Source organism: Prionailurus bengalensis, chromosome B1, assembly GCF_016509475.1.
Source record: "Prionailurus bengalensis isolate Pbe53 chromosome B1, Fcat_Pben_1.1_paternal_pri, whole genome shotgun sequence".
Lineage (NCBI taxonomy): Eukaryota > Metazoa > Chordata > Mammalia > Carnivora > Felidae > Prionailurus > Prionailurus bengalensis.
In genome coordinates this window covers 199,604,509-199,630,429 of record NC_057344.1, presented here as the reverse complement: position 1 = coordinate 199,630,429, position 25,921 = coordinate 199,604,509, and the positions used below count along the sequence as shown (strand labels likewise).

The window sequence follows — 25,921 nt, the reverse complement described above, 5'->3', positions numbered from 1 at the left end:
CGTCTGAGCCACTCAGGCGCCCCTGACCTCCCTTATTGTGATACAGAAGGTCGCAGTCTCAGGATTCAAGAAGACGAACCCAAGGGCACTAATTTTGCTATCAGCGAGGCTTCAGAGCACAATGAGAATACTCTGGTGGCCCGTGTGTGCGCAGTGCTCACGGCCCTTCCCTCAGTCCTCTGAGGGTCTGACTTAGGAAGGAAGCAGGGCAGTGGTGAAAAGACCTGTGCCCTCACGGGGGCGAGGGCTTTCACTGGCGTGTCTGTTCAGCAAACACGTAGTGAGCGTAAGACACAGGGTTTGCCACAGGGAGTAAGTCAATCCCCATCCTCACCCTTAGGGGCTTTAAAACCTAGTTAGGGACACAGAAGAATAAACTGTCACACAGAAATCAATTAGAAGTAAAGATATCGGGTCTCAGAGTGTATAAGTGGGGACTGTGTGTCATTTGCCTGGCTACCCCGGGACCCTTTCTCTGTTCTGTTGTTGCAAAGGGAACTAGAACTACATTTCCCAGGCTCCCTTCCTTCCCAGCTCCCTGGCAGGACTGGCCAATGAGAGGTCTGATGTTGTCTTCTGTGGGGAAGAGGAGAGGCTGGGCATCTCCCTATGGTCCCACTCCCACTTTGGCAGGTGCGTCTGCTCCTTGGCCCCAGCCTTCTCCCTGTGGTGCCAGCAACCTGCCCCCTTCCGCGGAGCGGGCCTGGCTTGGGGGCCCTGGCAACGCTGTCTCTGCCCTCCATCCCAGGTGTGGTAGTGGCTTGTGTGTGACAAGTGATTTCTCCCAACAAGTCAAAACGTTCTCCCTGTAGGTCCATCTCTGACCCCAGTTCTACTCCTCGAGACCTCACGGCCCAAATCTTGTGGGTGTAGAGTCCAGTGTAAGTCAAGGATGTGAAGAGGTTGTCGAGAGAGGGGAAGCGGGACAGGAATGCTAGGCTGGCCAGACTCAGGGGGTTCTTGGGTGTTGGACAAGACAGCATGTTCCATGACCCGTAGACAGGGAGAAATAAAGGGCTTGACCAGGAAGCAGACCCGACCCCTGGGCTCCTACTCCAGTGAAACTGGGCCCTTGATGCTAGAGTGATGGTAATGATATTCATGGCACTAATACTGGCATTACTCAGTGGTTCTCAAGGCTATAGCTGCTCATCAGATTCAACGACATCACATAAGAAGAGAGACTCTTGGGTCCACCCCTAGAGAATCCCAATCCTCGACACAGACTCCACAAGAGACCTTTAGAAGAATCTAGAAAGAGCATGGCTTTTACATAAATCGTCTCGTGTCATTCACTTCATCTCTCACACCTGTAGCTGGCAGCATTCACGAGCTGGGCAATTCACAGAGGAAGAGGTGGAGGTGTCACAGGTGGGGACCACCTCACTCCCCACCCTGCTCCACCCCCACCCCCCCACCGCACCAAGTTCACCAGCCCACCTGCATTTGGCTAAAGCCACCCTGGGGGGTGAGAGGCATCAGTCTCCTGCACCCTGGCTGTCCGCCACCTAGAAGAATCCATCCCTTAACTACTCCATCATTTCCGAGCGAACACAGCAGACTATGGTCTCCCTTGACCCTCAGCCCTCTGCAGCCACTGCCCCTTATCTCCGCTTCCCCTTTAGAGTGAAACTCCCTGAAGACTATCGTCTGTTTGCCTTCCCTTCTGTCCTTGTCCCTCTCTGATTGGATCATTGCCACCGCTCCGGGGAGACTGCCTTTGTGAAGACGATCAGGATCACGCACCTCAACAAACACCACTGACAGTTCTGCACCCCCACCCCACCCCCCACCCCCGGTATAGCCTCCCAGCAGCATGTGATATGGACAGCCACGGGCTCTTTCTGGAAACACAGTCTTCTCCGGGACATCAGGGATCACGCCCTCTCCTGTTTTCTGCCTACCAGCCTCCCCTTCTCAGTGTCAAGCCTGGTCTGTCCTCTCTCTCCACTCCCTCCTTGGGTGACTTCACCCAGCTGTGACCTTAGTTGATGACAATCCCAACTGTATCTCTGGCCTGGACTCATCTCAATCCAGACTTACATGCCACACTGCCTCCTAGACATTTTCACTTGCATGTCCTGCAGGCATCTGAAGCCATGTATCTTTAAAATAGAACTCTTGGGGCACCTGCGTGGCTTAGTTGGTTGAGCAGCTGACTCTTGATTTCGGCTCAGGTCATGATCTCAGGGTTGTGAATTCCAGCCCCACATCAGGCTCTGCGCTGTGTGGAATCTGCTTGGGATTCTCTCATCCCTCTCTCTCTCTGCCCTTCCTCACTCCTTGGTGCATGCGTGCACATTCTCTCTCCTCTCAAAATAAATACATAAACTTTGAAATGAAATGAAATGAAATGAAATGAAATGAAATGAAATGAAATGAAATGAAATGAAATGAAATGAAATGAAATGAAATAAACTCTTGGGGTACCTGGGTGGCTCAGTCAGTTCAGCATTTGACTTTGGCTCAGGTCATGATCTCACAGTTCGTAGGTTCGAGCCCTGCGTCGGGCTCTGTGCTGACAGCCCAGAGCCTGGAGGCTGCTTCAGATTCTGTGTCTCCCTCTCTCTCTGCCCCTCCCCCACTTGCATTCTCTCTCCCCAAAACAAATAAACATTAAAAAAAAAATAGAACTCATGCATCCCCACTGCTAACCGCCCCCCACAAATGCATCCAAACCCCTCTTTCCACAGTCTTCCCCATCTGAGTAAATAAAACCTCCACCTTCCTAGGGGCTTAGACCAAAAATAGGGGAATAATAATTACATCTCTTATTTTCCTTCCTGCCTGCATCGCTGAGTCCCGCCTACGCTGCTTCCAGAGTATATCCCTGAGCAGAGCGCTTCTTCCGTTTCTGGTCCACAGTCCGGCAGAGGGGCAGGCCACCACCATCTCACACTCAGACGGACGCAGGATGGCTTAGGTGGCTCCTGTTTCCACTCTTGCCCTCCTGTAGGATTCAGGGTCCACAGAACAGCCAGAGTGATCCTTGCAAAGCAAACACCGACACACTTCCCCTTACCTAAAACCTTCCCACTGCGCTTGGGACAAACCGCTCGCCAGGGCCTAAACAACCTTGCATGACATGGCCTTGGCCACACCGTCCGATACTCGTGCCTTTGTGCTCACGAGGCTTCCCGCCATCTCTTGGGTGTGCCGGGCAGCTTCCTGACTCACGACCCGTGTCATGGGTGCCCCTCGATCCATTCGTCTTATCTCACTGAAGTGACTGAAATGCCACCTCTGACGCTATCTGATGTGACTACTCCCCCAGCTGCAGAGCCCATCCCCCACAATCTTATCACCCTTTCTATTTTCTTTGCAGCCCCCACAACACGGGAGTTTAGCTTACATATTTATTTGTGTTTATGTTGGCACGTGCCCCTACCGGATTATAAGCTCCATGCGTGCAGAGATTTTTATCTTGTCACTGTAGCCCCAGGCACTAAGCCAGTTGCTGGTACAGGCAGGTGCCCCATTCAAATTTGTTGCATAAATGAAGGAGTAAATTCTAGATGTTGAGCCGGGTTTCCTCCACGTGGCCCAGCTCTGGCCCGTTCTGAGTCTTACTTTAGCTTCTAGGTCTGTGGGCAGGACACACGCTGTTCTCCTGAATCCACCTCCAATACTATTCCTGCTTGGACAGTTCAGCCACATGCTAACTGAACAACTGTGGGCGGGTTTCCTACCCTCCCTGAGCCTTGGTTTCCACCCCTGTGAAATGGATGTAACAATGTCTACCTTCTAAGTCTCCTGTAAGAATCAGATGATTTACGCAAAGTGCTTAGGATGGCATCTAGAACTTATTTGGGGCCTCAGTAAACTGAAAACCAATCCATGGTGACAGCTAACATTCACTGGGTACTTACTATGTCTCAGGCACTATTTTAAGTACTTTATACTCACTGGACACCCTACGCATTAGGTAATCTTGCTACCCCATGTCCCACGTGAGGAAATAGATCTAGAACTTGAGTATTTGGTCAAGTTCACATACTATGAAATGGGAGGTTTAGCATTCCAGTCACCCTGATACTAAGCTCCCCACAATGGCGGCTGCTATATTTACTCACAGTCATTCATTCTTTCAACAGATGTTCACTCGTTCAACTGACATTCATGCACTCAACACAACGTCTAAGTGTGGACTGAGTGCTGAACACCATTCTAAGTTCTGGCATATAGCTGCCACCATGACCCAGTCCCTACTCTTCATGTTCTCAATAAACAAGTAAAAGACAAAGGCTGTAGAGAAAACTAATACAGGAGAGGGGAGGAATTTTACTCAGGGAGACATCTGGGAAGGTGATATCTAAGCACAGACTTGAAGAAGGAATACAGACCAGCCATATGGATATCAGAGAGCAGCAATCTTGGCAGGGAGGTACTAACAGTCAGACATGGGTCATTTTCAGGTACACCAGTGAGGCCAGCACAGCTGGAAGCAGAGGAGGACAGGAAAGCAAATAGGAGTGAGGGCAGAGAGACTGGAGGGGGAGCTAGTAAGGGTCTTGTAGGAGCCACCATGGCAACTTGGGTTCCCCCCTGGAGAGAGATGGGCAGCCACCGGACGATTCTAAGGAGAGGGGTGCCATGACCTGAGTAACATATTAACAAGATCGCGCAGACTTCTGTGTCGACCGTGAGCTGAGGAAATAAGTGCAGAAACAGGGAGACTGGCTGGGAAGCTCCTGCAGCGGACACCAGGCAAGTGCCAATAGTAATTCGCGCCAGGACGGGAGCAGTGGAGGTGGCGAGACGTGGTCAGAGCCCCGTGTGTTTTGAAGACAGTTGATGGCTTTGCATTTGGATTGGACAGAGGTACAGAGAAAGAAGAGTTAAGGGTGCCCCTAAGTGCTTTGGCCTGAGGTCCTGCACTGGATGCGATGGTGTATTTTGTGCCATGCAGAGAATGTTAAAATCCCATTCAGGTCTGACTTGGAACATTTGCAAACAGGGCTGCACACCCTCTAAGCAAGTACATCATATTAATGTATTCCTTCCCAAAATAACCCCCAGCCTGACAGTGTCCCGGTGAGGACGGAAACCTTACTCGCAAATAATTTGCAAAGCTGACTCACTGGGGTTCAGAGACGTGGATTTTAACGACTGTGTTTCCATTTTTTTCCCCGGGGATGAACATGGCAACAAAAACAAGGGAGACCAGGGACACGCCATTTCTGAGCACAGAACTCCAGTGACCCCTGAACCCCACCTGGGACAGCGCACTCATTGTTCTGAGCTTTCCCATATTGCAGAATGTGCGTGGGCAACCCAGAAGATTATCAGCTCTTGGCAAAAGGGGCCAAACACGAGGACGAGTGATAAGGTGATGAGGAGAGTGGAGAGCACGTCACTGGAGAAATGGTCAAAGGGACTCAGCAACCTGAGCCTAGACACGAGAAGGCTCAGGAGAAATGTGAGAGCTTCCGCTGTGTCATGCTTTAACTTGATCACACACGACCAAGTGGTGGAAGATACAGGGAATTTAGAAAGTACTTCTGTAAGGGATTAGTGAACTGGGGTACCTCTGGGGATACAGCTTCCATCACCCAGCCTTCCAACAATTCCTTAAGTCTAGCTTGGCCTATAAACCGAGATCGTACCTTGTTTCCACCAATCATCACCTTCCTCATGTCTGTCCATTCCTGCTTACTCCGCCTGAATTCCATGGTCCATCATTTTAAATAGCCATCACATCCTCAACTCCTTGACCCACAGACCCACCTGCCTTCATCATATGTGCCTGGCAAACCCCAACCCTGGTTAGATCCTGACCTGCCTCACACATGCACCACAGAGCTCAGCTTGGCTGGAGAAAAACCCGAACTACATTGACTGGTGTCACTTGAAATTCATGACCACCAATCTCAAGTGGGCTTTGGGGCCTCCAGGCAACCATTCTATAGTTCCCTGGTTTGTTCAATGTCCTGCTCTCCTCGAGGACAATTTCATACGACTTCTCTGTCTTCAAATCCCCTTATCCTCTTTCTCAGCTGATGACCTTGCTTTCTACTCCACTGAGAAAGCAGAAGCAATCTGGAGAGGAATTCACGTGTTCCCTCCACATGCATCGACCTCCCTGCTTCTGTGCCCACACACTGTCTTCCCTCATTTTCCTGAGGACATACTGTCGTGCTCCCACCTGAGGCCAATCCCTCCAATCACCGACCAGTTCCCCACCCCGCTCCTACCTGCACAAGAATGTTGCTGCAGCAAGTTTCATCTCTGGCCCCTGCCCACCAGTTTTCCCCTCTCTGCTGGAACATCTCATTACCATGCTGTTAAAAGGAAAACTACACCCAGGTACACCCATCTACACTCACTGTCTCCAGTTATTCTTCTCTCTTAAGCCCCTTCCAGTAGCTGTCTCCCCCACTGTGCCCTTGAAACAGCTCCTGTCAGGTAACCAGAGATCTCCACATTGCTAAATCCACCAACTCTCGGGCCTTGTCTCCGTTTGAACACAGGTGATCACCACTTCCCTCCTTCATTGCTTTCCAGCTCTGAGTGGTGAGTCTGCTCCTACCTCACTGGCTGATCCTTACCATCTTCCCAACCCTCTCAAGACGGGGGGGCTCCCGGCCTCAGCCCTTGAGCCTATTTCTTTGGCCTCTATACACTTCCCAGGTGATCTCGTCTTGTGTCCTGGCTTCAAGTTTCACCTATGTACTGATGACATCTAGACTTACATCCAAGCTCTGAGCTCTCCTCCGAGTGCTAGACCCATATATCCAACTGCCTGCTTCACCTCTTCACGAGGGAGTCTTACAGACAATTCAAGGTTAACATACCCAAAACTGAATTCATAACATTGGCCTCCTTCCTCCCCAAATCCTCTTCCTGGGGCGCCTAGGTGGCTCAGTCAGTTAAGTGTCCAACTTTGGCTCATGTCATGATCTCACCATTCGTGAGTTCAAGCCCCGCTTCAGGCTCTGTGCTGACAGCTCAGAGCCTGGAGTCTGCTTCAGATTCTGTGTCTCCCTCTCTCTCTCTGCCCCCCCCAAAGGAAATAAACATTAAAAAAAAAACCCACCCTATTCTTCCCAAAGACTTCCTACCTCAGAAAAAACAACATAAACAAAAACAAAAAACCCACAACACCACGACACCACAGTTTTCTTGCCGTTGCTCAGGCCAGAAAACGTTAGCATAATTTTTTATTTCTGTCCCTCACCCACCCACATTACGATACATCTCTAAGGCCTGTTTTTTCTACTTCTAAAATATGTCCAAAACTCCTAAAACCGCCACTACCGCTCACTGTGTCTTGTCACAAACCTGGTGCAAACCAGGTCACCTCACCCTATCAGCGCAAGATGCTGTAACCTGCCCAGATCCACTGATAACAGAAGCCCTTTCAGGCTGCAAATCGGGCCAGTTCTTACAACACACCAGTAACTTCCCACCTTAGAGAAAAGCCCAAGTCCCAACCCTGCCCCACAAGGCCCTCTGGATCCAAGCTCAGTGACCTCTTTCTAGCTTCATTTTCTACTCACTGACGTGGCCCCGGCCACGCTGACATCCTGTCTTATCTCCCAAGAAGCCAAGCCCAGTCGTCCCTCAGGGCCTTTACAGCTGCTGTTCCCTCTGCCAGAGAGCTGTCTCTGTCCACTTTGTTCACCCCTAAGTGCCTGGCACACAGCAGGTGCTCCAGAAATATTTGTTGGGAAAATAAACGCACGAGTGAATGGAAGTACGCAAGCGGGAGAGAAACGGCCACTTTGGGAAGTTACGGTAGAAAACCTTCAAGCATCAGGCATTCCTCCATCGACCCTTCCATCTGTCCAACAAGCTTGCTTGCCTAGTGTGCACAAGCTTCTGTGCCAGGTGCTGGCGCTCACATGTACGTGTGGTTCTTGCATCAAGGAGCTTCAAGGAGCTTCCCCGCAAGGAACTCCCCTCAGGGAAGAGACAGAAATGTCAGTAAGTGGTTACAGCACAAAATGCTAAGTGATGTAAGAGAGGGAAACAGAAGGTCTGACGTGGGCCCAGGGGAGGCCACTATTTGGTTCTAATAGATGTGTGGTGGGCAGTGTGGGGCAGGAGTGACAACTTGTTGACTTTCAATCATAATTTCCAGCTCATGCATCTGTAACACAACAAACAGATCGTGCAGAAACAGCTCGTACCAAAGCTGCTGCGTGTTTGGGGTTGGCAGACTCTCTGAGACGTTGGAACTCTGCCTTCCTGAAGTCTACATCCACCACGCCCAGTCTCTCTTCCTACCTTCTGGCACGAACCCCAAGACAGCTTCCTTCTCCCAGAATCCTTGGCACCCTCACGGTGCTAGGCAAGGCTCCAAAGCTGGCAGAATGGGGGTGGGGGATCAGGAGTCCCGGCAGGTACCCCTCTGTCCCTCAGCTCTCTCCTCCATCACCCACTTTGTACATGTGGCTGCTCAAGCAAGGCTCCTGGTTGGCTCTTCTCCAGAAGGGCCACCCAAGAAGATAACCCCCTCCCCCAGAGCAGCCTGCAGCCAATGGCTGGAGAGTGGTGGGAAGAGAATGCGGCCCCCCTGCCCAGATGGGATCCCTCCGGGGCAGGATTCATGCCCTGAGAGCACGGCCTGGCTTGGCTCTCTTCCCCTTTTCTCTCTTCTGCTTGCATCGCCGTCAAGGGAACTCCTGAAGAGCCTTCCCTCAACAAAACGTATGTATCCCAAGCTCCCTCATAGGCTCTGCTTCTGGGGAACTCACCTTCCTAAGGCAATTCCAGCCTGGAAGAGGAGGAGGTCAGCGACCAGTGTAAGCGTTCTACTATGCACTGAACTATGTTCCAATTCCTCAGCTGAAGCCCTAACCCCCAAGGTGACTATATTTGGAGACAGGGCATTCAAAGAGGAGATTATGGTTAAATGAGGTTGTAAGGGCGGGGCCCTCATCCAACGGGAACAGACAGGAAGAAAAGACACCAGGCCTGCTCTCCCATAAAGACAAAGGCCGTGTGAGGACACAGTGAGAAGAAAGCCACCTATAAGCCAAGGAGAATGGACTCAGGAGCAACCCTCCCCTGCCATCCCCTGCCATCTTGATCTTGGACTTCCGGCCTCCCCAGTTGTGAGAGGAGAGATTTCTATTGTTCAAGCCTAGTAAAGGTTTGCCATATGCATTGCAGGCTCCTTCAGCAGGCACCTAGAGAGCTTACGTTCCTTCCAACTTTTAGAAAATAAACACAGATTTCAAAATATTGAAGTAGAAAAAGAAAAGAAAAATAGCACTTTTGAGAACCTGCTATTTGCTTGGCATGATGTACTACTCGTTCAATACCCATCCCTCTGGGGCACCTGGGTGGCTCGGTCAGCTGAGCGTCTGACTCTGACTTGATTTCAGCTCAGGTCACCATCCCAGGGTTGTGGGATCGAGCCCTGCATTGGACTCTGCACTGAGCGTAGAGCCTAAGATTCTCTTTCTCCCTCTGTCCCTCTCCCATTGGCGCGTACGTGCTCTCTCAAATAAAAAATAAAATAAAAAAACACCCACCCTCCTTCTTCTGGTAGGATTTCCTCCAAGAAACATTCCTGCCTGCACTCTGTGTCCCATCCCCACCCCACTGTGGCTCCAGGAACGGGCACATGATACAGTACCTTTAAAGTGCACTAATCACCAGGATTTCGCACATTGGGCTCTATTAACACTTGCGGCCACAAAATTCTTTGTGGTGGGGGCTGTCGTGGGCATTGTAGCATGTTTCACAGCCTCTTCGGCCCCTACTAGATGCTAGCAGCACCCCCTAGCAGTGACAACCAGGAACGCCTCCAGATACTGTCATTAAACGTCCCCTGCTGGGGCAAAATTGCCCCTGGTTGAGAAGCCCCAAGGGTATGCGACCTCACACAAGTAAATAAGACTCAGGCCTGGGACTTGGCTAGAACTACTGGAAGGAGAAGTGTGTTCTGGGGATGCCAAGCGGGAACAGGGTCACCCTGAGCTGCTGGGGGCATCTTGCCCCCACACAGGGAGAGGCAGCCTGCGCATGAAGCCAACACAGAGTAAGGTAGAGCTGAGAGACAGAGAAGACAGACAGGTGGATTCGGCTGAGTTACATTCCAGTTATGTCAGCCAATTAGCTCCCTCTGGCCCTAAGCCAGTTTGGCTTGAGTCCCCGTCACAGGCATGAGTGACAGGACCCATTTTGTAAACAGGCTCTCCTGCAACCCTCAGAGCTGCCCCCTCGGGTGAGCGTGCTTATCCGAGCTCCACAGATTTCAAACTGCCTCCTCTTGTCCCTCCACTACCCGTCCACCCCCCCACCGTGCTTCCAACCGCCATGATGTCGTGCACGATGCATTGTTCACAGCCAGGCAGCAGGCTCGGGCCATGCCATTTGCTGCTGGTGCCCGAGTGCCAAAACAGTGCTTGGCACCCAGTAGGTGTTCAAAAGTATTTGCTGCACAGCTGGATGTGGTTATATGGCTTGCTCAAGAACAGGCCTAAGGATCCGATTTCAAAGCCCATGTGAGTTTCCCTATGGTTTTTTGCATATTTGCTCTGCTCTGCTCTGGAGGGAAAAACTAGATCCGGTGATATGTGTAAGGAGGCCAGTTTCAGTGCAACTAGAACATACTCACGGCCAGTTCTGTCGAGTAATGGGGTGACACGTCTCAAGAAGAGCTCATGAGGATGGGGACAGGGACAACAGGGACGCTGGCCAACGTAGGATGGGTGCTGACTCCGTGTCAACCACGGAGAGGAACACTCTCATTTCATTTTCACAACCCTCCAACAGGCCACTGCCTTATCTTCATCTTGTCACCAACTAAGCAAAGCTTGGAGAATTTGAGTAACTCATACGTGGCTCCATGAGCCAGGAGCATCACGGGTCCTCTAGCTGGCATCCATGCACCAACATGGTCACCGTCCTGTCTCATGAGGGAAGGAGGGTTCTGTCACTAGAGCCATGTAAGAAGAGGAGGGATGACCCCAAATGAGGGGAGGGAGTCAACCAGAATTCTCCAAGCCAGAGGCTCGAGGAGACAAGGAACCTGCTCCCCTGAGACTAGATAATGGGGGTGCCTCATCTCCAGAGACCACTCCTGGCCCCTCATGCTCCCCCGTCCTCATCCCTCTCCCAAACCACAGTCGAGTTCGTCATGGCCTAGCGAGGGTCAGCCCCCTGCTGGACCTGCTGGTGACCAGACCCGCCTGACTCTGAGGACCCTCAACTCCACCCAAATTCCCCCCATAGTCATGTGTGTGAGCCCTCTCATCAGACCCCACCCCAGCCTTGCACATTAAGCCAGCCTCTTCTTTCTCCCCAGCGGCCTCCCAGAGACAATTAATGAAGCATCAAGAAAAGGTTTCAACAGACACCATGTGATGGGAAAAGCACGGGCTCCGGTCTGAGTTTCGGATCAACCTCATTCTTTGTCACCTCGGGCGAGCCACAAGGCCTCTCAGGGCCTCGGATTCATGGCTTGTGGACCAGGGACAACAATACGGAGCTGTGGACGTAAACGAGGTTGGTAGGTCGAGCACGGGTATGTAGCAGGAGGTGAAGAAACGGGGGTAGATTCTCGGTGTTTGCTCCTTGTCCTCCCTACGGAGTTCCCATTCAAGCTGAGGCTTCATCCCGGCTCAACCTTTCTTCCCACAATGATAAAAAAGGGAACCGGCAGCTGCCCGGGGCACACGGACCAACACCTTTTGATGGAATCTCTCTCCGGCCTAAAACCCTTCCTTCTCTTAGAAAAGGAGTATCTGTCAAATGTGTCTCTTTTCCATTCCTTCTGCTTTTTTTTTTTTGCACCACGCCGTCAAGAGCTGCAAAGCCACTTCCACTGCCTGCATTGTACGTGTGGGAGAGGTGTTGGCTGAGAGGTGAGGTGGCAAAGTCCCACGTGACACACTGGCAAGTTGGGGAGTCAGGACTTGTGGGGCCATGGCACCCTGACCCCGGCTACAGTGTGGACTTCCCTGTACCGTCTGCCTGGGTTCAGAGCCTTCTTATGGGGCAGCCTTGGGGTGTCAGTGCCATGGCCAGATAAAAGGCAGGTATATGTCACAGGCCACAAATCCTGGGGCCGGGGCTGACTCCATCTAACTAGAATAGACAAGAGGACTGGCGTTAGAAACTGGCTTGGCCCAGGGGCTTAGCAACAGTGCCTCACGGACCCTGGCCATTGATGCCAATCCGGGGGCCAGCCAGTCACTGACCTGTGGTCAAACAGTCATGGACTTACAGAGCCACTGCCAGCATGCCCCTACTCAGATCTGCTCGGCATGATGGAAGGATCATGACGTGGTGGAGCTGGTTCCAACCTGAGCTCGAGCTCTGTGTAAGCTCTCAATCCATCCCCCATCCAAGACCCCAGAGAGTGGAGAAATGGAATGAGGGTGCATGTGGGAGCGCCCGGAACATTGGGGGACCACAGAAAATGGCAGCCCTCACTCCACTCTGCCGTCGCCGTACTTCTCTGGAGTACGGAGTTCCCATTTGTTACCACCTGGAAGTGGCCTTGGGCACAAGGAAAGTATCAGCACCTCCCCTGCCTCACCGGATACCACAGACTTTCCTGAGCGCCACATGCGTGTTTTCAGGATGGCTTCCTGCCCCAGCCTTGTGAAAGTCGGCTCCGAAATAGCATCAGTTCTAACTTACTCCTTGGAGCAGATGTGAGGCCAAGTGTAAAGGAAGCAGGGCGGTGGGGGGGGGGGGGCACCTTTTTAAGTAGGGTTTCTAGAGCCCTGAGGAGTGGAAAGATTTTCTGGGTCCTTTCCAATTCAGGTCAATGCAACATGGAGATGTGTTGAGCACTTACTATGTATGGGTAAGTATATGGGTGTCTGGATAATGAGGAGAAGGATGGTAAGTAAGTAATACGGTAAATAATAGCTTCTACTTCCTGAGTTCCTGCTGATGTGCTATTCTGCCCCCATTCATTTTCTCTAGTCCCTGTAACATTTCCTGCATCTTACAGAGGAGAAAATTGAGGTTCAAATACATCAAACGACTTGGCCAAAGGCACTAGAAAGTGGAACACTCGTGAGTCAAGTTCAGACATGAATGCTGCAGATTCTACTTCTGCACTAACACCTCCGTATCTCCCGAGAAGTCACAAGCGAAGATACAGAGAAAACATTTGGGGAGGTTTCTTGATAAATCAATCTGATCTCAGAGAACTCTTCACAGGACAGAAATGAGCGAGGCACGAAGCTCAGGAGGTAAAGTGGATCTGACCCGAGAGGGCCCAGATGGGAAATCTCAACATGAACTGCTTGACACCTACCATCCTGTATTTGTAATATGAAAGATTTGAAATAACCTAAATGTCTATCCATAGGAGACTGGCTTAATAAGTTATCATTCAGACCCGTAAGAAAACACTGTCTGAGCTCCCACGTTTTGAAAAGCAGATCTATATGGACATACGTGGAAGAGTCTCTAAGACACTCTAAGGCTCTTCTCCACTTGCTCTGGTGGCCAGATCCATTTCCTCCCTTCCTGTCCTGCTCCGAGCCCTGGGACCTGGTCCTCCTGGACTGCCCCCAAAAGGCTCCTGGTGTTTCTGGCTTCTACTTGGGTTTGACCAATGAGAGGCACTGACAGTGGGTTGGAGGGTGTGAGGAGAGAGAAGCCAGGGTATTTCCCCCCTACCCCCTCCCTGTTTGGACAATACAGTCGGACGCAGCCCAGTCCACACAGCCCTCCACAACTCGGCCCATTGTCCGTGGCTTCGCTTCTCCTTGGCCTCAGGTGCCCTATTTCCTCCCCTTCCTCTCCTGGCATTAAAATCTCTCCAGCTGGACTGTCTGAGTGGAGTTCTGTTGCCTTCTGGGATCCTGACTTTGATACATATTGTGAACATTACAGAGGGGATCCCCAAGCAGAGATGTCCCACTAACCTCCCAAGAACCTTTCCGATCAGCTTCACCAGTAATGTCCCCACGAGACCACCAATGGCGAATATGGACACCGTCACAGACCAGAGCAGGGTCAGAGTGTCTTGGTCTATTGGATGTCCGTGCCTTCTTTCCCACGATTCATTGTAGAAGGACTTGATGTACTGAAAACAAACAACGAAACGTGTTATTCTATTCTGCTGCTCGTTACAAACGAACACAGCTTTTACAGAGCATTTTGTGCATGCGAGGCACTTTGCTAAGTTCTGTTTGAGCTTTATTTCATTGAACCTTTCCAACAAATTGTGTGGAGGGGCCCTACTTTTAACCTCGTTTTGCAGAGAGGGACACTGAAGCTCAGAGAGACAAAGTGACTTGCTCAGTAAGTGGCAAATCTGAAAGCCAAACTCAAATCTGACCCCAAACCTAGGGTAACTGATTATACCTGGGCTTCTCCCACTTTGGTGCACAGCAGAACCAACTGGGAAGTGTGTTAACAACACACATATCTGAGATAAGAGGAAATCTTTGCCTTTGAGGTAGACGAAGATACAGGATGCAAAAAAAACACCACAAAAGAAAAACAAAATGCTCATTTGGGTTTCGTCTAAATTAAAGTGTTTTATTCTTCAAAGGATACTTCAGAAAAAAAAAATGAAAAGGCAAGCCACAGGCTGAGAACTCTAACAAGTCAATATGACAAACACAGAGAACTCTAACAAGTCAATATGACAAACAACCCAATTAATTGAGCAAAAGACTTGAACTGACTCAGAAGATTCAAATGACCAGTAAGTTAATCACATGATGCTCAATGTCATTAGTCAACAGGCAAATGCAAATTAAAACCCCAACAAGACACTATTTTGCATTCTCTAGATCCCCATCATTGTCTTTTGTGATTTGGAGGGTTTCAGATGGTGACGGGGTGATTCTGATGTGCACCAAAGACTGGGGTCATGGCACTAAGCTCCTCAAGGAGTTCCATCCCCAAGATGTTCATAGCTATCCACTGACACCAGACACCAGAGCCAGCATACGTCACTGCAGAATAAACACAGGTTCGCGACACACAGACCACAGCATGAATCCCAGCACAACAAAGTACTAATGATTTAAGCCAACAAAGTACTAATGATTTAAGCCAGCTGGACCTTGGCTCCCTCATCTACAAAATGGGAATGATGACACTGATGTCTCAGGGCTATCAGGAGGGTCACGCAAGAGTTTGGAGCAGTGCCCAGGGCTTGGGCAAAGCTCACACAATCCCCAGGAAGCTCAACTCTACCAGGTCTGGTAAAACCAAGTAGTGATCAGCAGTAGGCTCTCATGCACTGTGTTGAGATTAGACTACCATCTTGGAAAATAGTTTGGCATCATCTAGCAAAGTTGAAGATGCCCCTAACCTACAACCCAGCAAATCCATTTCTAGAAAGTTCCTCCAAAAAACTCTTTCCCACCTGCCCGAGGACATATCTACCCAAATGTCCACGTAGCATTGCTTATAATAGCCCCAAACGGGAAACAACCGATGCCCACCAGCAGAATGGATAAACAAATCGTGGAAGAATCATCATATGAAACCCCACGGCCACAAACACAAACCAACTACAGCGACGTGCAAACACATACAGTTAAACCTCACAAAATACAACACTGAACAAAATAAGCCAGAAACAAAACAGTACGTACAGTATGACACCATGTTTCTATCCAAAAATATACAAAATATAAACATTTTGGGGGGAATTACATATAGATTATAAAATACAAAGGAAAACAAAGAAATAATTGTTGCAAATGTCAGGTCAGTGGTCGCTCCTGGGGGCGGGGTGGAGAGATGATCTGGGAGGGGCATCTGGCAGGATCTTCTATTCTTAATCTTATTCTTAGCTGGGTGCTAGATTTATAATCATCCTCTAAACTCTGTGTGTGTATGTGTGTGTGTGTGCAATGCATACATGTGCATCTTATATACTCTTTTTAAGCATAATGCATTCCACCAATCTAAAACTTTTTTTTTTAAGGTGGTAAAGTATTCCAGGCAGAGGGAAAAGCCAGGAGGGCATGGCAGAAGAAAGTCCATAGAGGGGCGCCTGGGTGGCGCAGTCGGTTAAGCGTCCGACTTCAGCCAGGTCACGATCTCGCGGTCCGGGAGTTCGAGCCCCGCGTCGGGCTCTGGGCTGACGGCTCAGAGCCTGGAGCCTGTTTCCGATTCTGTGTCTCCCTCTCTCTCTGCCCCTCCCCCATTCATGCTCTGTCTCTCTCTGTCCCAAAAATAAATAAACGTTGAAAAAAAAAATTAAAAAAAAAAAAAAAGAAGAAAGTCCATAGAACTGAAAAGAGGCCAGTGGGGGTGGAATGGGATGAGGAAGGGAAGGAAGGGCTGCCTGGGGTTGGAGGGGCAGGAAAGGGCAGGTCATATGGGATCTTAGAGGTCATGGTAATCAGTTTGCTTGTTGCCTGGACTTTGTGTGTGTGTGTGTGTGTGTGTGTGTGTGTGTGTGTTGCCCCGAGTGGAATGGGAAGCTATTGGAGGGTTTTAAGTGAGGCGAGGACACAGAGTGGTTTACATTTTCAGCGGACTGCTCTGCTTCAGAGTCGCGAGGGACCTAGAAGGAAGCTAGGGAGGAAGCTGGCCCTGTGTTGAGAGGCACAGCAACAGTCCCAAGAGCTCAGTGGCCTGGACCCAGCAGTGAAGGTGGAGAGAAGGGGGTGGATCCGAGATATGTTTTGAGAGTAGGATGGACAAGACCAACTGGGGACTGGCCCCAGATCCTGGGAGGGAGGGTTCTAGACACGCCTGAGAGGAACGGAGAAGACCGCAAGGTTTCTGGCCTAGGCAAATGGGCTGATGGCAGGAGATGAGGGAAGCATCCTATCCCTATGTGATATCTATTCTCTTCCCATGTGTATCTACACTCTTCCCGGTGTTACTGGTTGAATTGTGACATGCCCCCCGCCCCCCGTTCATAAGTGGAAGCCCTAACCCCCAGGACCTCAGGATGTGAGGTATTTGGAGACAAGGTGTGGTAGGGTCCCCTCCCAAGGAAAGAAAAGAAAAAACGCTCAAGGCAGCCTGACTGTACGCCCACGTGACAACATCCCTAATGACCGTGTAACATGAGGCCATTTAATCAGAGGACATGTTTGTGTATTACCATATATGGGAGACAAGGAAGTAAAAAATATATAAGAAACTACACCACGTGGCGTTCAGGTCTTCCGTACGAACCCAACGGAGCGGTGCCGGCACGAATGAAGTTGCTTCCTGGAAAGAAAAGCTTCGGTGCCCCGACTATCTACCTGAGCGAGAATCCTGCTACAAGGGTCTTTACAGAGGGAATCTGGTTGAAATGAGGTTATTTGGGTGGGCCCGATCCAAAGTGACTGATGTCCTTATCAAAGGGGGAGACGTGGACGCAGAGACAAGCGTGGAGGGAGGAGGACAGGCACACGCTGAAGACAGCCACCTGCAAGCCCAGAAGCCGGCCCTAGAGCAGAGCCTTCCCTCACAGGCCCTGGAAGGAACGGGCTCCGCCAGCACCTTGATCTCAGGCCTCTGGCCTGCCCGCAGGGCTGTCACAGAATAACCCCCTGCTGGGTAAACCTCAGTTTCCGCCCCCTCCCTGAGAGGCTGCCTGGGGTACTTTGTTCTGGCGGCCCCAGCGGACCGCCACACTGCCTTATCTCCAAAATACTTGTCACCACTTAGACCGCTCAAGCCGATCCGGGCCACCATCCCCTCCCCTCCTGGGGCCACCAGAGCAGCCGCCCCGGCGACTCACCAAGGAGCCGCGTGCTGCCCGTGGCTGGACATCAACGTTGACCCCCGGTTACAGTGTACTTGGTGGCTGCCCAGCATCAGGAGCCCCCTTCTCCCCTCGGGGGGCTCCCTCCTCACAGCCCCGGCGGCACACACAGCCCAGACCTCCCTACGCGGCTTTACGACGCCAGGCGCCCGTCTCCCAGCATCCCCTGCAGCTAGCGAGCGCCATGTGACCCGGGCTCAGCCAATCAGAGGCCTGGACTCTGCAGGAGGCGGGGCGCTAAGCGGCGGGGCCAGAATTCCTTTCGCAGCAGTTTAGGGTTTGGGGTTTGGGGGCAGTGGGAGCCTGATGGCCGCGGTGTCCTGTGCCAGCCATGCGGTAGCTCACACTGGCGGCCGCTGCGCGGGGGTGGCACTGGCCAGGCTGCAGAGCTTCGGGGCCGGCTCACCAGCCCTGCCACCAGCCCTGCGAGCTGCTCCCGATTTTGGCAACAACAGTTTTAGCTTTGATCAGACAAAATTATTGTTGCTTGCAACTGCTGAAACTCTCCCAAAACACGTAAATTATCCCATTTCAGCCTCGCAACAGCCCTGGGGGCAGAAACGCTCATTTACAGACCAGGGAGCCCAGAGTTGCCAACTTGGCCAGGTGGCTAACAGGTGGATGGGGGGAGGTTGTGCAAGGCCCGCCTCACGTTGGAGCCCTAAAGGACAAGAGCACTATCCGGGCTCCCAACTTCACAGTCAAGGTGGAAATGTTAAGCAGCCAAGCACAATGGCACATTTATTGATTTAAAAGTATCTGGGGCACCTGAGTGACTCGGTTGAGCGTCTGACTTTGGCTCAGGTCATGATCTCATGGTTTGTGAGTTCAAGTGGACATTGGGCTCACTACTGTCAGCACAGAACCTGCTTCAGATCCTCTGTCCCCCTCTCTTTCTGCCCCTCCCCTGCTCACTCTCTCTCAAAAATAAATAAACGTTTAAAAAAATGTCAGTTAAGCCTTTGTTATGGGCTACACACTCTGCCATGCCCTTAAGTACTAGGGTGACAACCAACAAGCACAGAGCATAGTGGGAGAAAGTGTGATAAACTGCTAAGCCAGGGGCTGGACAGGCCTCAGGAAGGCAGAGGTACAGAACTACCCCACCCCTCCCTAGGGCAACAGCAAGACCTTCAGAGAAACCGGTGTAAGGAGTGAGTACCCAGGACTGCACGGGCACCTCTTGCCGCCCAATAAGCAGGACCCTTCCCCTCACCCCACGTAGAAGGTTATTCTTGGATGTGACCTTGGTCCCTAATGCGATCCAGCACTGACAGTGATTCAAGCAACTATAGCCACCTTTCCATGAGCCTTGCTAATGCCCACTCTAGAGACCCTCTTGGGGCGCCTGCGTGGCTCAGTCGGTTGGGCATCCAGCTTCGGCTCAGATCATGATCTCACGGTTTGTGGGTTTGAACCCCCTGTCAGGCTCTGTGCTGACAGCTCGGAACCTGGAGCCTGCTTCAGATTCTGTGTCTCCCTCTCTCTGCCCCTCCCCTGCTTATGCTCTGTCTCTCTCTGTCTCAAAAAGAAATAAAACGCTAAAAAAAAGTTTTTAGAGAGCCTCTTATCACCATGCCTACGGCAGCGACCAGTGTCCAAGAATTGATGTGCAGAAACTAGACGGATGCTGCCGGGGAAGAAATCTCTTCCTTTCTAGGCATTCAGGAGCCTGGTGAGAAAGGGGGCAGCTTTCATATCACTTATTCCTAGGTGTTGCTTTGGGCATCTCTACGGAGATTTTGTATCTCAGTTTGGGAGAGCTGGAGGATGGAAGGAACCTCTGCAGAGGGCTGGAGAAAGCTGAAAGACACAGCCAAGCCTGCGCCCCCCTGCAGAGACGCCTTCCTCAGCCGTCCTGAAAGCTGGTTTCCAAGTGATGGCTGTAACGATTTAATGTTTGTCTTCTCCAGGAATGATTTCAGCAGAGGCCTAGATGAAAGGCAGCCTGAAGGCTTATGTGATAGTAGGAGCCAGCCGATGAGGGCTGTTCTGCCCACTCATTACACAAACATTCACTGAGTTTGAGATGTGTGGCCCTGACTTATGTGAACACCGGCTGGTACTGCATAGTATAGAGCAGGCGCTTTAATAAGGGTTTGTGTTTTAAATTCAGTTTCTGCCGGGGCGCCTGGGTGGCTCAGTCGGTTGAGCATCTGACTTCAGCTCAGGTCACGATCTCACAGTTTGTGGGTTCGAGCCCCCCCCTTGGGCTCTGTGCTGACAGATCACAGCCTGGAACCTGCTTTGAGTTCTTTGTCCCCCTCCCTTTCTGTCCCTCCCCCGCTCACGCACTACCTCTCAAAAATAAACATTAAAACAATGTTTAAAATTCAGTTTCTGCTGTGTATCAATCACCATGTAATAATAAAAATAGGTCATAGATGCGACATACCATCCACTGCCCTGAGAACTGGACACGTCTGAAATCATTCCATCGTCTTCACAACCCTATGAGCCAGGTACTGTTTGTAACTTCTCTGTGGGCTGATGAACCTTAGGAACAGAGCCATAGGGGCATTTCCCAAGTCACGCCATTGGCATGTGGGAAGGTCGGGACTCAAACCTAGGTAGTTAGACTCCAGAGCCCATCTCTTAACCACTACTGTAGTCCAACTCAGTATAGAAAACACAAACGTGATCCTATCAGTACCTCTGTTGCATATTGAAAGACTGGAGTCGGGGAGAAGAAGGGACAGAAAACGAGTACTGATTGACTGCTCAGTATGCATTAGACATCTATATACCTCACTTTGTTTAACCTTTGGCAGCCATCCTGTGAAGTTTCATTAAGAGCAGAAAAAGCAGTTGAGAAATGCATCTGAAAGCCATAGAGAATCCAGTGGAATGGCAGAGCCCTTCCTCCTCCATGCTCACAGCGTCTAGCCCTCCTCTTCCTGGGCACACCCACACTTCTCGGTGCCTTGCATCTGGATGCGGCCACATGGCTACTTCTCACCACAGGAGCATGAGCAGAAGTGACACGTGTCACCTCGGCCAAGGTATTAAGAGTTTGTGTGCCTTCTCTTCACTCATTCCCTTTCCTTATTGTCTGATCATGCACAGACAGACCAGAAGAGACATAGACTCTGGTGGAGGCACCATTCCCGAAGCCTGGGAGCTGAAGGAGCCTGGGTCCCCGAATGATTTCATGTAGCAGAGTGTCTCTGCTCACCTGGCCTTTTAAGGTGGCATAAATGAGAAATAAACTTTCACGGCGTTAAGCCACTGAGATTTAGGGGTTCCTTGTCATAGCACCCAAAGACAATGAACCTGAGGCCAAAGCCCATGCCGTCACGATTACTATGCCATGAGTCTTCAAGAAAGAGGGAAGATTTCAGCAAAGTCATAAAGGGTAGGTAGGAGATATGAGCCTTCTGCTAGAGGATTCCTTTTATGTTTTGGGAAACTTGTAAGGCTCCATTTGAAAAGCGTATTCTGCAATAAAATGAGGGTTTAAAAAAATTTTTTTAACGTTTATTTAATTTTTGAGGGAGAGAGAGAGACAGAGTGCCAGTGGGGGAGGGGCAGAGAGCGAGGGAGACACAGAATTGAAAGCAGGCTCCAGGCTCCGAGCTGTCAGCACAGAGCCCGACGCAGGGCTCGAACTCACAGACCATGACATCATGACCTGAGCCGAAGTCGGAAGCTCAGCAGACTGAGCCAGCCAGGTGCCCCTATGGGTTTTTTTTTAATGTGTGTTTTTGAGTGAGAGAGGGAGACAGTAAGGGTGCAAGGGGCAGAGAGAGTTGAGACACAGAATTCAAAGCAGGCTCCAGGCTCTGAGCTGTCAGCACAGAGCCCGACGCGGGGCTCGAACTCACGAGCCGTGAGATCATGACCTGAGCCGAAGTCGGACGCTCAACCGACTGAGCCGCCCAGGTGCCCCATGCAATAAAGTGAGAGTTTCAAGATGACTGTGCTAGCTAATCTCTAGGCCTGATTTGGGCCATCTCATTCATGGATTCCACATTTCACCTTCCACTGGGTCCACTTACAAAGGGCCCAGGCTTGTCTTCTCTCGGGCTCTACACACCTGCTTCCTTACCAACAGGGACCCGGGATCCCAGCCTGTCTTCTGGATACAAGTGCCGCAGCCCCCTGCCTTCAAGGAGCGTGCAGTCTAGTAGAGACAAGAGTAGAGTAAACACGCAGTTATAACACACAGTGAAGGTACAGTGATGGCGGGAAGCCGAGAAAGGCGATGCCACGCTCACCGCATCATGAGCAGGTGGGGATGGGCTTGGGTTGGACAGTTGTCAACAGAGGAAAGCGAATCCTCGAAGGCCCAGAGAGTGGTCATCACTGGCCTTGACTGTCAGCCTGAGGAGCCCACACATAATCGTGTGGGCGCTGGAGAGCCACGGTTAAAGGTAAGCCAAGAGTCTCAGGTTCAAGACTTGCTTCCACCACTGAGTCCTCCGTGATGTCCCACACGTGGCTTTGCCTCTGAGGAAAGGCTTCTAAGTGGTTAAGGGCCCTGGGATCCACTTTCTTCAGCTGTGTGCTGGGCGATCTTGAATAAGTTACTTAACCTCTCTGTGCCTCAATTCCTCATCTGCTAGGTCCCTTCCCTCCTCAAAAGAGTTACTATGAGGATTTGACATGAGAACGAAAATAAAGCACAGAGCAGGGTCCGCAAGAAGCACACAATAAAAATCAGAAGTTGGGGGCGCCTGGGTGGCGCAGTCGGTTAAGCGTCCGACTTCAGCCAGGTCACGATCTCGCAGTCTGTGAGTTCGAGCCCCGCGTCAGGCTCTGGGCTGATGGCTCGGAGCCTGGAGCCTGTTTCCGATTCTGTGTCTCCCTCTCTCTCTGCCCCTCCCCCATTCATGCTCTGTCTCTCTCTGTCCCAAAAATAAATAAAAGTTGAAAAAAAAAATTAAAAAAAAAAATCAGAAGTTGGGGTGGCCGCTGGTGGTGCGGATAACATTACTCCTGATCTGTAAAATAAAGGGCCTAGATGTGTTTATTTCTCAGGCCTATGAAGCCATGAATAACTCACCACTAACTCCCCAGCCAACAACTCAGAGGCCAAGCTTCTGGCCACAAATCGAAAGCACACAATTCCCAGCCAGGAAGAGAGGCCTAGAACACCTCCAAATGATGGCAGGAAATTGCCAGACAATGGGAGGCAAATTACCCTGTCGCCTGTTTTGCAATATTCATGTTCCTTACTGATTCACACGGAGCCTGTCATGAATTCATCTAAAAATATTCTCAGGGGTGCTATAAAAATGCACACAAATAGAGCACTTTCGTGGACGGGCCAGAGCACACACTCTGCATAGCTGAGCAGCTCATGCCCAGGTCACGCCCATAACTCCTTCGGGATTTGTAAAGACAATTGACGCCACTGAAGACGCTGGCACCGTGAGTAAATCTGTATGAAAGTCCCTTACAAAGTGCCCACCGCCAAACCGGGCTCCTTGAAAGAAGGACCACTCGAGGACAGAATTCCTCAAGCCCAGCAGGGCCACCTGATGCCATCTAACAGAGGTAAGGCCTCCCGTGCAGAAGTCAACATCGTTGGCTTGAGGCTTCCCTCCTCTGAGAGGCCTGCATGCAAGCTTGGCCCGAGGCTGGTGTTGGGGAGCGTGGATTTTGGGAGGGGGGGCTCCCACCACTCCCAGATCTGATGAAAGCGACTCCCAAAGTCTACAGTATGCAGAGGATGGCTTATGCCGAACACCTCCTTTGTCTCTGGGAGTCAGGAGTCATGTACATGCCGAGCAGAGGGTGCCTTTGCGACCAGTCCCTAATAAAAACTCTGAACTCAGGCTCTGATGAGGTCCCCTGGTGGACAACATGCCCCCTGTGTCGTCACACTCATTGCTGGAGGATTAAGTGATTTCACCGGGTGAGGACCCTGGACGCTTGCTCCTGGTTTCCTCTGGACTTTGCCCCGTGTGCCTTTTCCTTTTGACGATTTTGCTTCGAATCCCTTCACTGGAGTAAATCCCAGCCATGGGTGGAGAGTAGGGAGTCCTGACATTCTGAGTCCTGTGAGTCCTAGTGAACCATCAGACCTGGGGTGGTCCCGGGGACCCGAGACACCTCCCAGCCCTAAGGACAACACCCAGGTCCCTTTCTGACTTGGCTTGATGTTTAGGCTGCATGTTTGTGGTGGGGTTTTTCTCCCTGCTGTGTGATTCTCCTGGAGGAGTCCAGCTCCCCGACGGGGTGGGAAAGAGGCCTCTGTACATACAGATGCGTGAATATGTTCTACCCTCTACCCCCTCAGCCGGCTTCCACAATGAAAGCTGAACCTAACGAAAGAAGATGTATTGACTGCAAGCAATAGTCAGGCAGGTAAGACCTTGAGAGCTTTCCGGGTTCTCCTGCCAACCACTTTTGCAATGCGAAGGGGGAAACTTTGAGTTTAATTATATAGGAAACGAAGAAGGAAAGTTTCACTTTCTCTCTGCCCCAGGCGAGGGCAGTGGAGTGTGTGTACTCGCAAATATCCTTCTTATTCAACAAAAATTACTCCTGAGCCTCTCTCCTGCTGCAGCACTCTTTCGAGAGATTGTGTGGCTGTGTTTCCGGAGGGGGGCGGGGGGCGGACAGTGCCTTCACACTGACATGTCTGTCATTTGCTCTGAAATAACACTTCCCACTCCTTTCTGTAGGTCTCCCGGGTGGCTGGAATAAAAATGATGAGTGTTTTCACTTCTGTTCAAATTGTTTCTGGCTCCTAAAAATCAGTCTTGAGGCATGGGGGGCTTTCACAGGGCATCTGATCCATTCCAAGTTCAGGGTGATGGTTTTGAGCACCAGTTCTGGAATAACTTATTTACAGAAAAGGACTAAAAACCCTAGCCTGCAGATGGGGCCACTGGAAGGATTAAATGAAGGCGTGTAGACCCTAGCATGATGTCCAGCACGTAGCAGACACTCAGTTAATCTCAGTGCCTCTCTCCTATGGGTCAGAAACACAATGTTTCTAATTTGATTTGTCGGGTTTGTTCACACCAGCAGACCCAACTCTGACACTCCCCCTCCCAAGTTTTCCCGACTGCCTGCCTCACTGGGCTAACCTCACCTCTGTTCCCCCTGCCTGGCTGCAGAAAATAAGGCGCCCACCCCTGTACACAGGGCTTCCCCGAGCCCTGATAGGGCCGTGCTCCCTTCTCCATTAGGTTCAACACAAGCATTTTTCCCAGAGAAACTTTGTGATATGGGAAAATTCTGAATCAAAGATGCAGGCTTCTCTGCTCCAGTAAGCTGGGGTCCCGAGAGGATGGAGAGCAGGCACAGGGGTCACCCTCCGTGTAGAACACACAAGACACCAACCTCCCTGGCTTGGACCTTGATTCAATCCAAGCCAGATGCCAAACCAAACAATGACTCCCAAGCCCCAATTTAAACAATGTAGCAGTGCCCTGCCCTAGAGAAAAACTGGAAACAATCTAAGAGACCCACATTAGGAAGATAGGACAGTCACGTGATGCCACAGCACACAGCTATGAGATATCCTGGTGATGGGGCATTTTCAAGAACATGGAAAAATGTTTCCAATATAAGTGTAAGCTAAAAAAAAAAAAAAAAAAAAAAAGAGCAGGATATAAAACGGCAGAAATGGATGGTTTTTGGAAAAAGCCTTAAAAATGGCCCCTGGGTGGGGCGGAGGTCGGGACTCTCTTCTTCAGGGACAGGCTACCACCCATGAGCTGAGCGGCCTTGGGCCAGCTCCTCAGTCTTTCTCTTCCAGGCTCCTTTATTTGTATAGCGGGATTATTATCTCCGCGCCTGCTACGTGGGCCGCTGTCCAAACGAGAACTACAGATGGTGATTCATAGCGGTCGTTTTATTATTAAATTATTAACATTTAAATGCGTGCTGTTTGCTTTTGCTAACAGAAACCTGTTTGGCTTATGTAACTACTGAGACAAAGTGAGGCCAACGAGAGAGAGACAGAGAGAAAGAACGGAAAGGAAAGACTTGGGGATTTCAATACCACAGGCAGTCCTGGTGCATGCTGAAATTAACCAGAGATAACCTGTCTCATCAAAATCATTGCCAGTTGCTTCTGCAATGACAAGATGTGCTGGTTTCTCCCTCAGTGCCAGCTGTCTCCTGCCAAGATGCCAAGCCGCTACGCCTCCCTGTCCGCCCGTCCAGCACTGATGTCTTTGGCAGGATCCGCGCTCCCCGTGCCCTACCCGGTTGCCTGAGACCAGGCCCGGGGCTGCACAGAGGTGCCCCGCCAGGCGCCTCTGCTCCCCTAAGAGTGCCGGGGCCCTCGGAGCAGTCACTAAAACCGCA

At 50.9% G+C, this 25,921-nt stretch overlaps 1 protein-coding gene across 3 annotated transcripts in view; it reads right to left on the bottom strand.

Annotated features, from left to right (window-relative positions):
- SLC2A9 (solute carrier family 2 member 9) overlaps window positions 1-25,921 on the bottom strand; it is a 256,914-nt gene that overhangs the window by 175,048 nt on the left and 55,945 nt on the right. For all 3 annotated transcript variants that reach the window (XM_043572969.1, XM_043572968.1, XM_043572967.1), the window contains one exon: window positions 13,845-14,005. In XM_043572969.1, coding sequence (XP_043428904.1) covers window positions 13,845-14,005 — 161 coding nt within the window. The remainder of the gene's footprint in view (window positions 1-13,844; window positions 14,006-25,921) is intronic.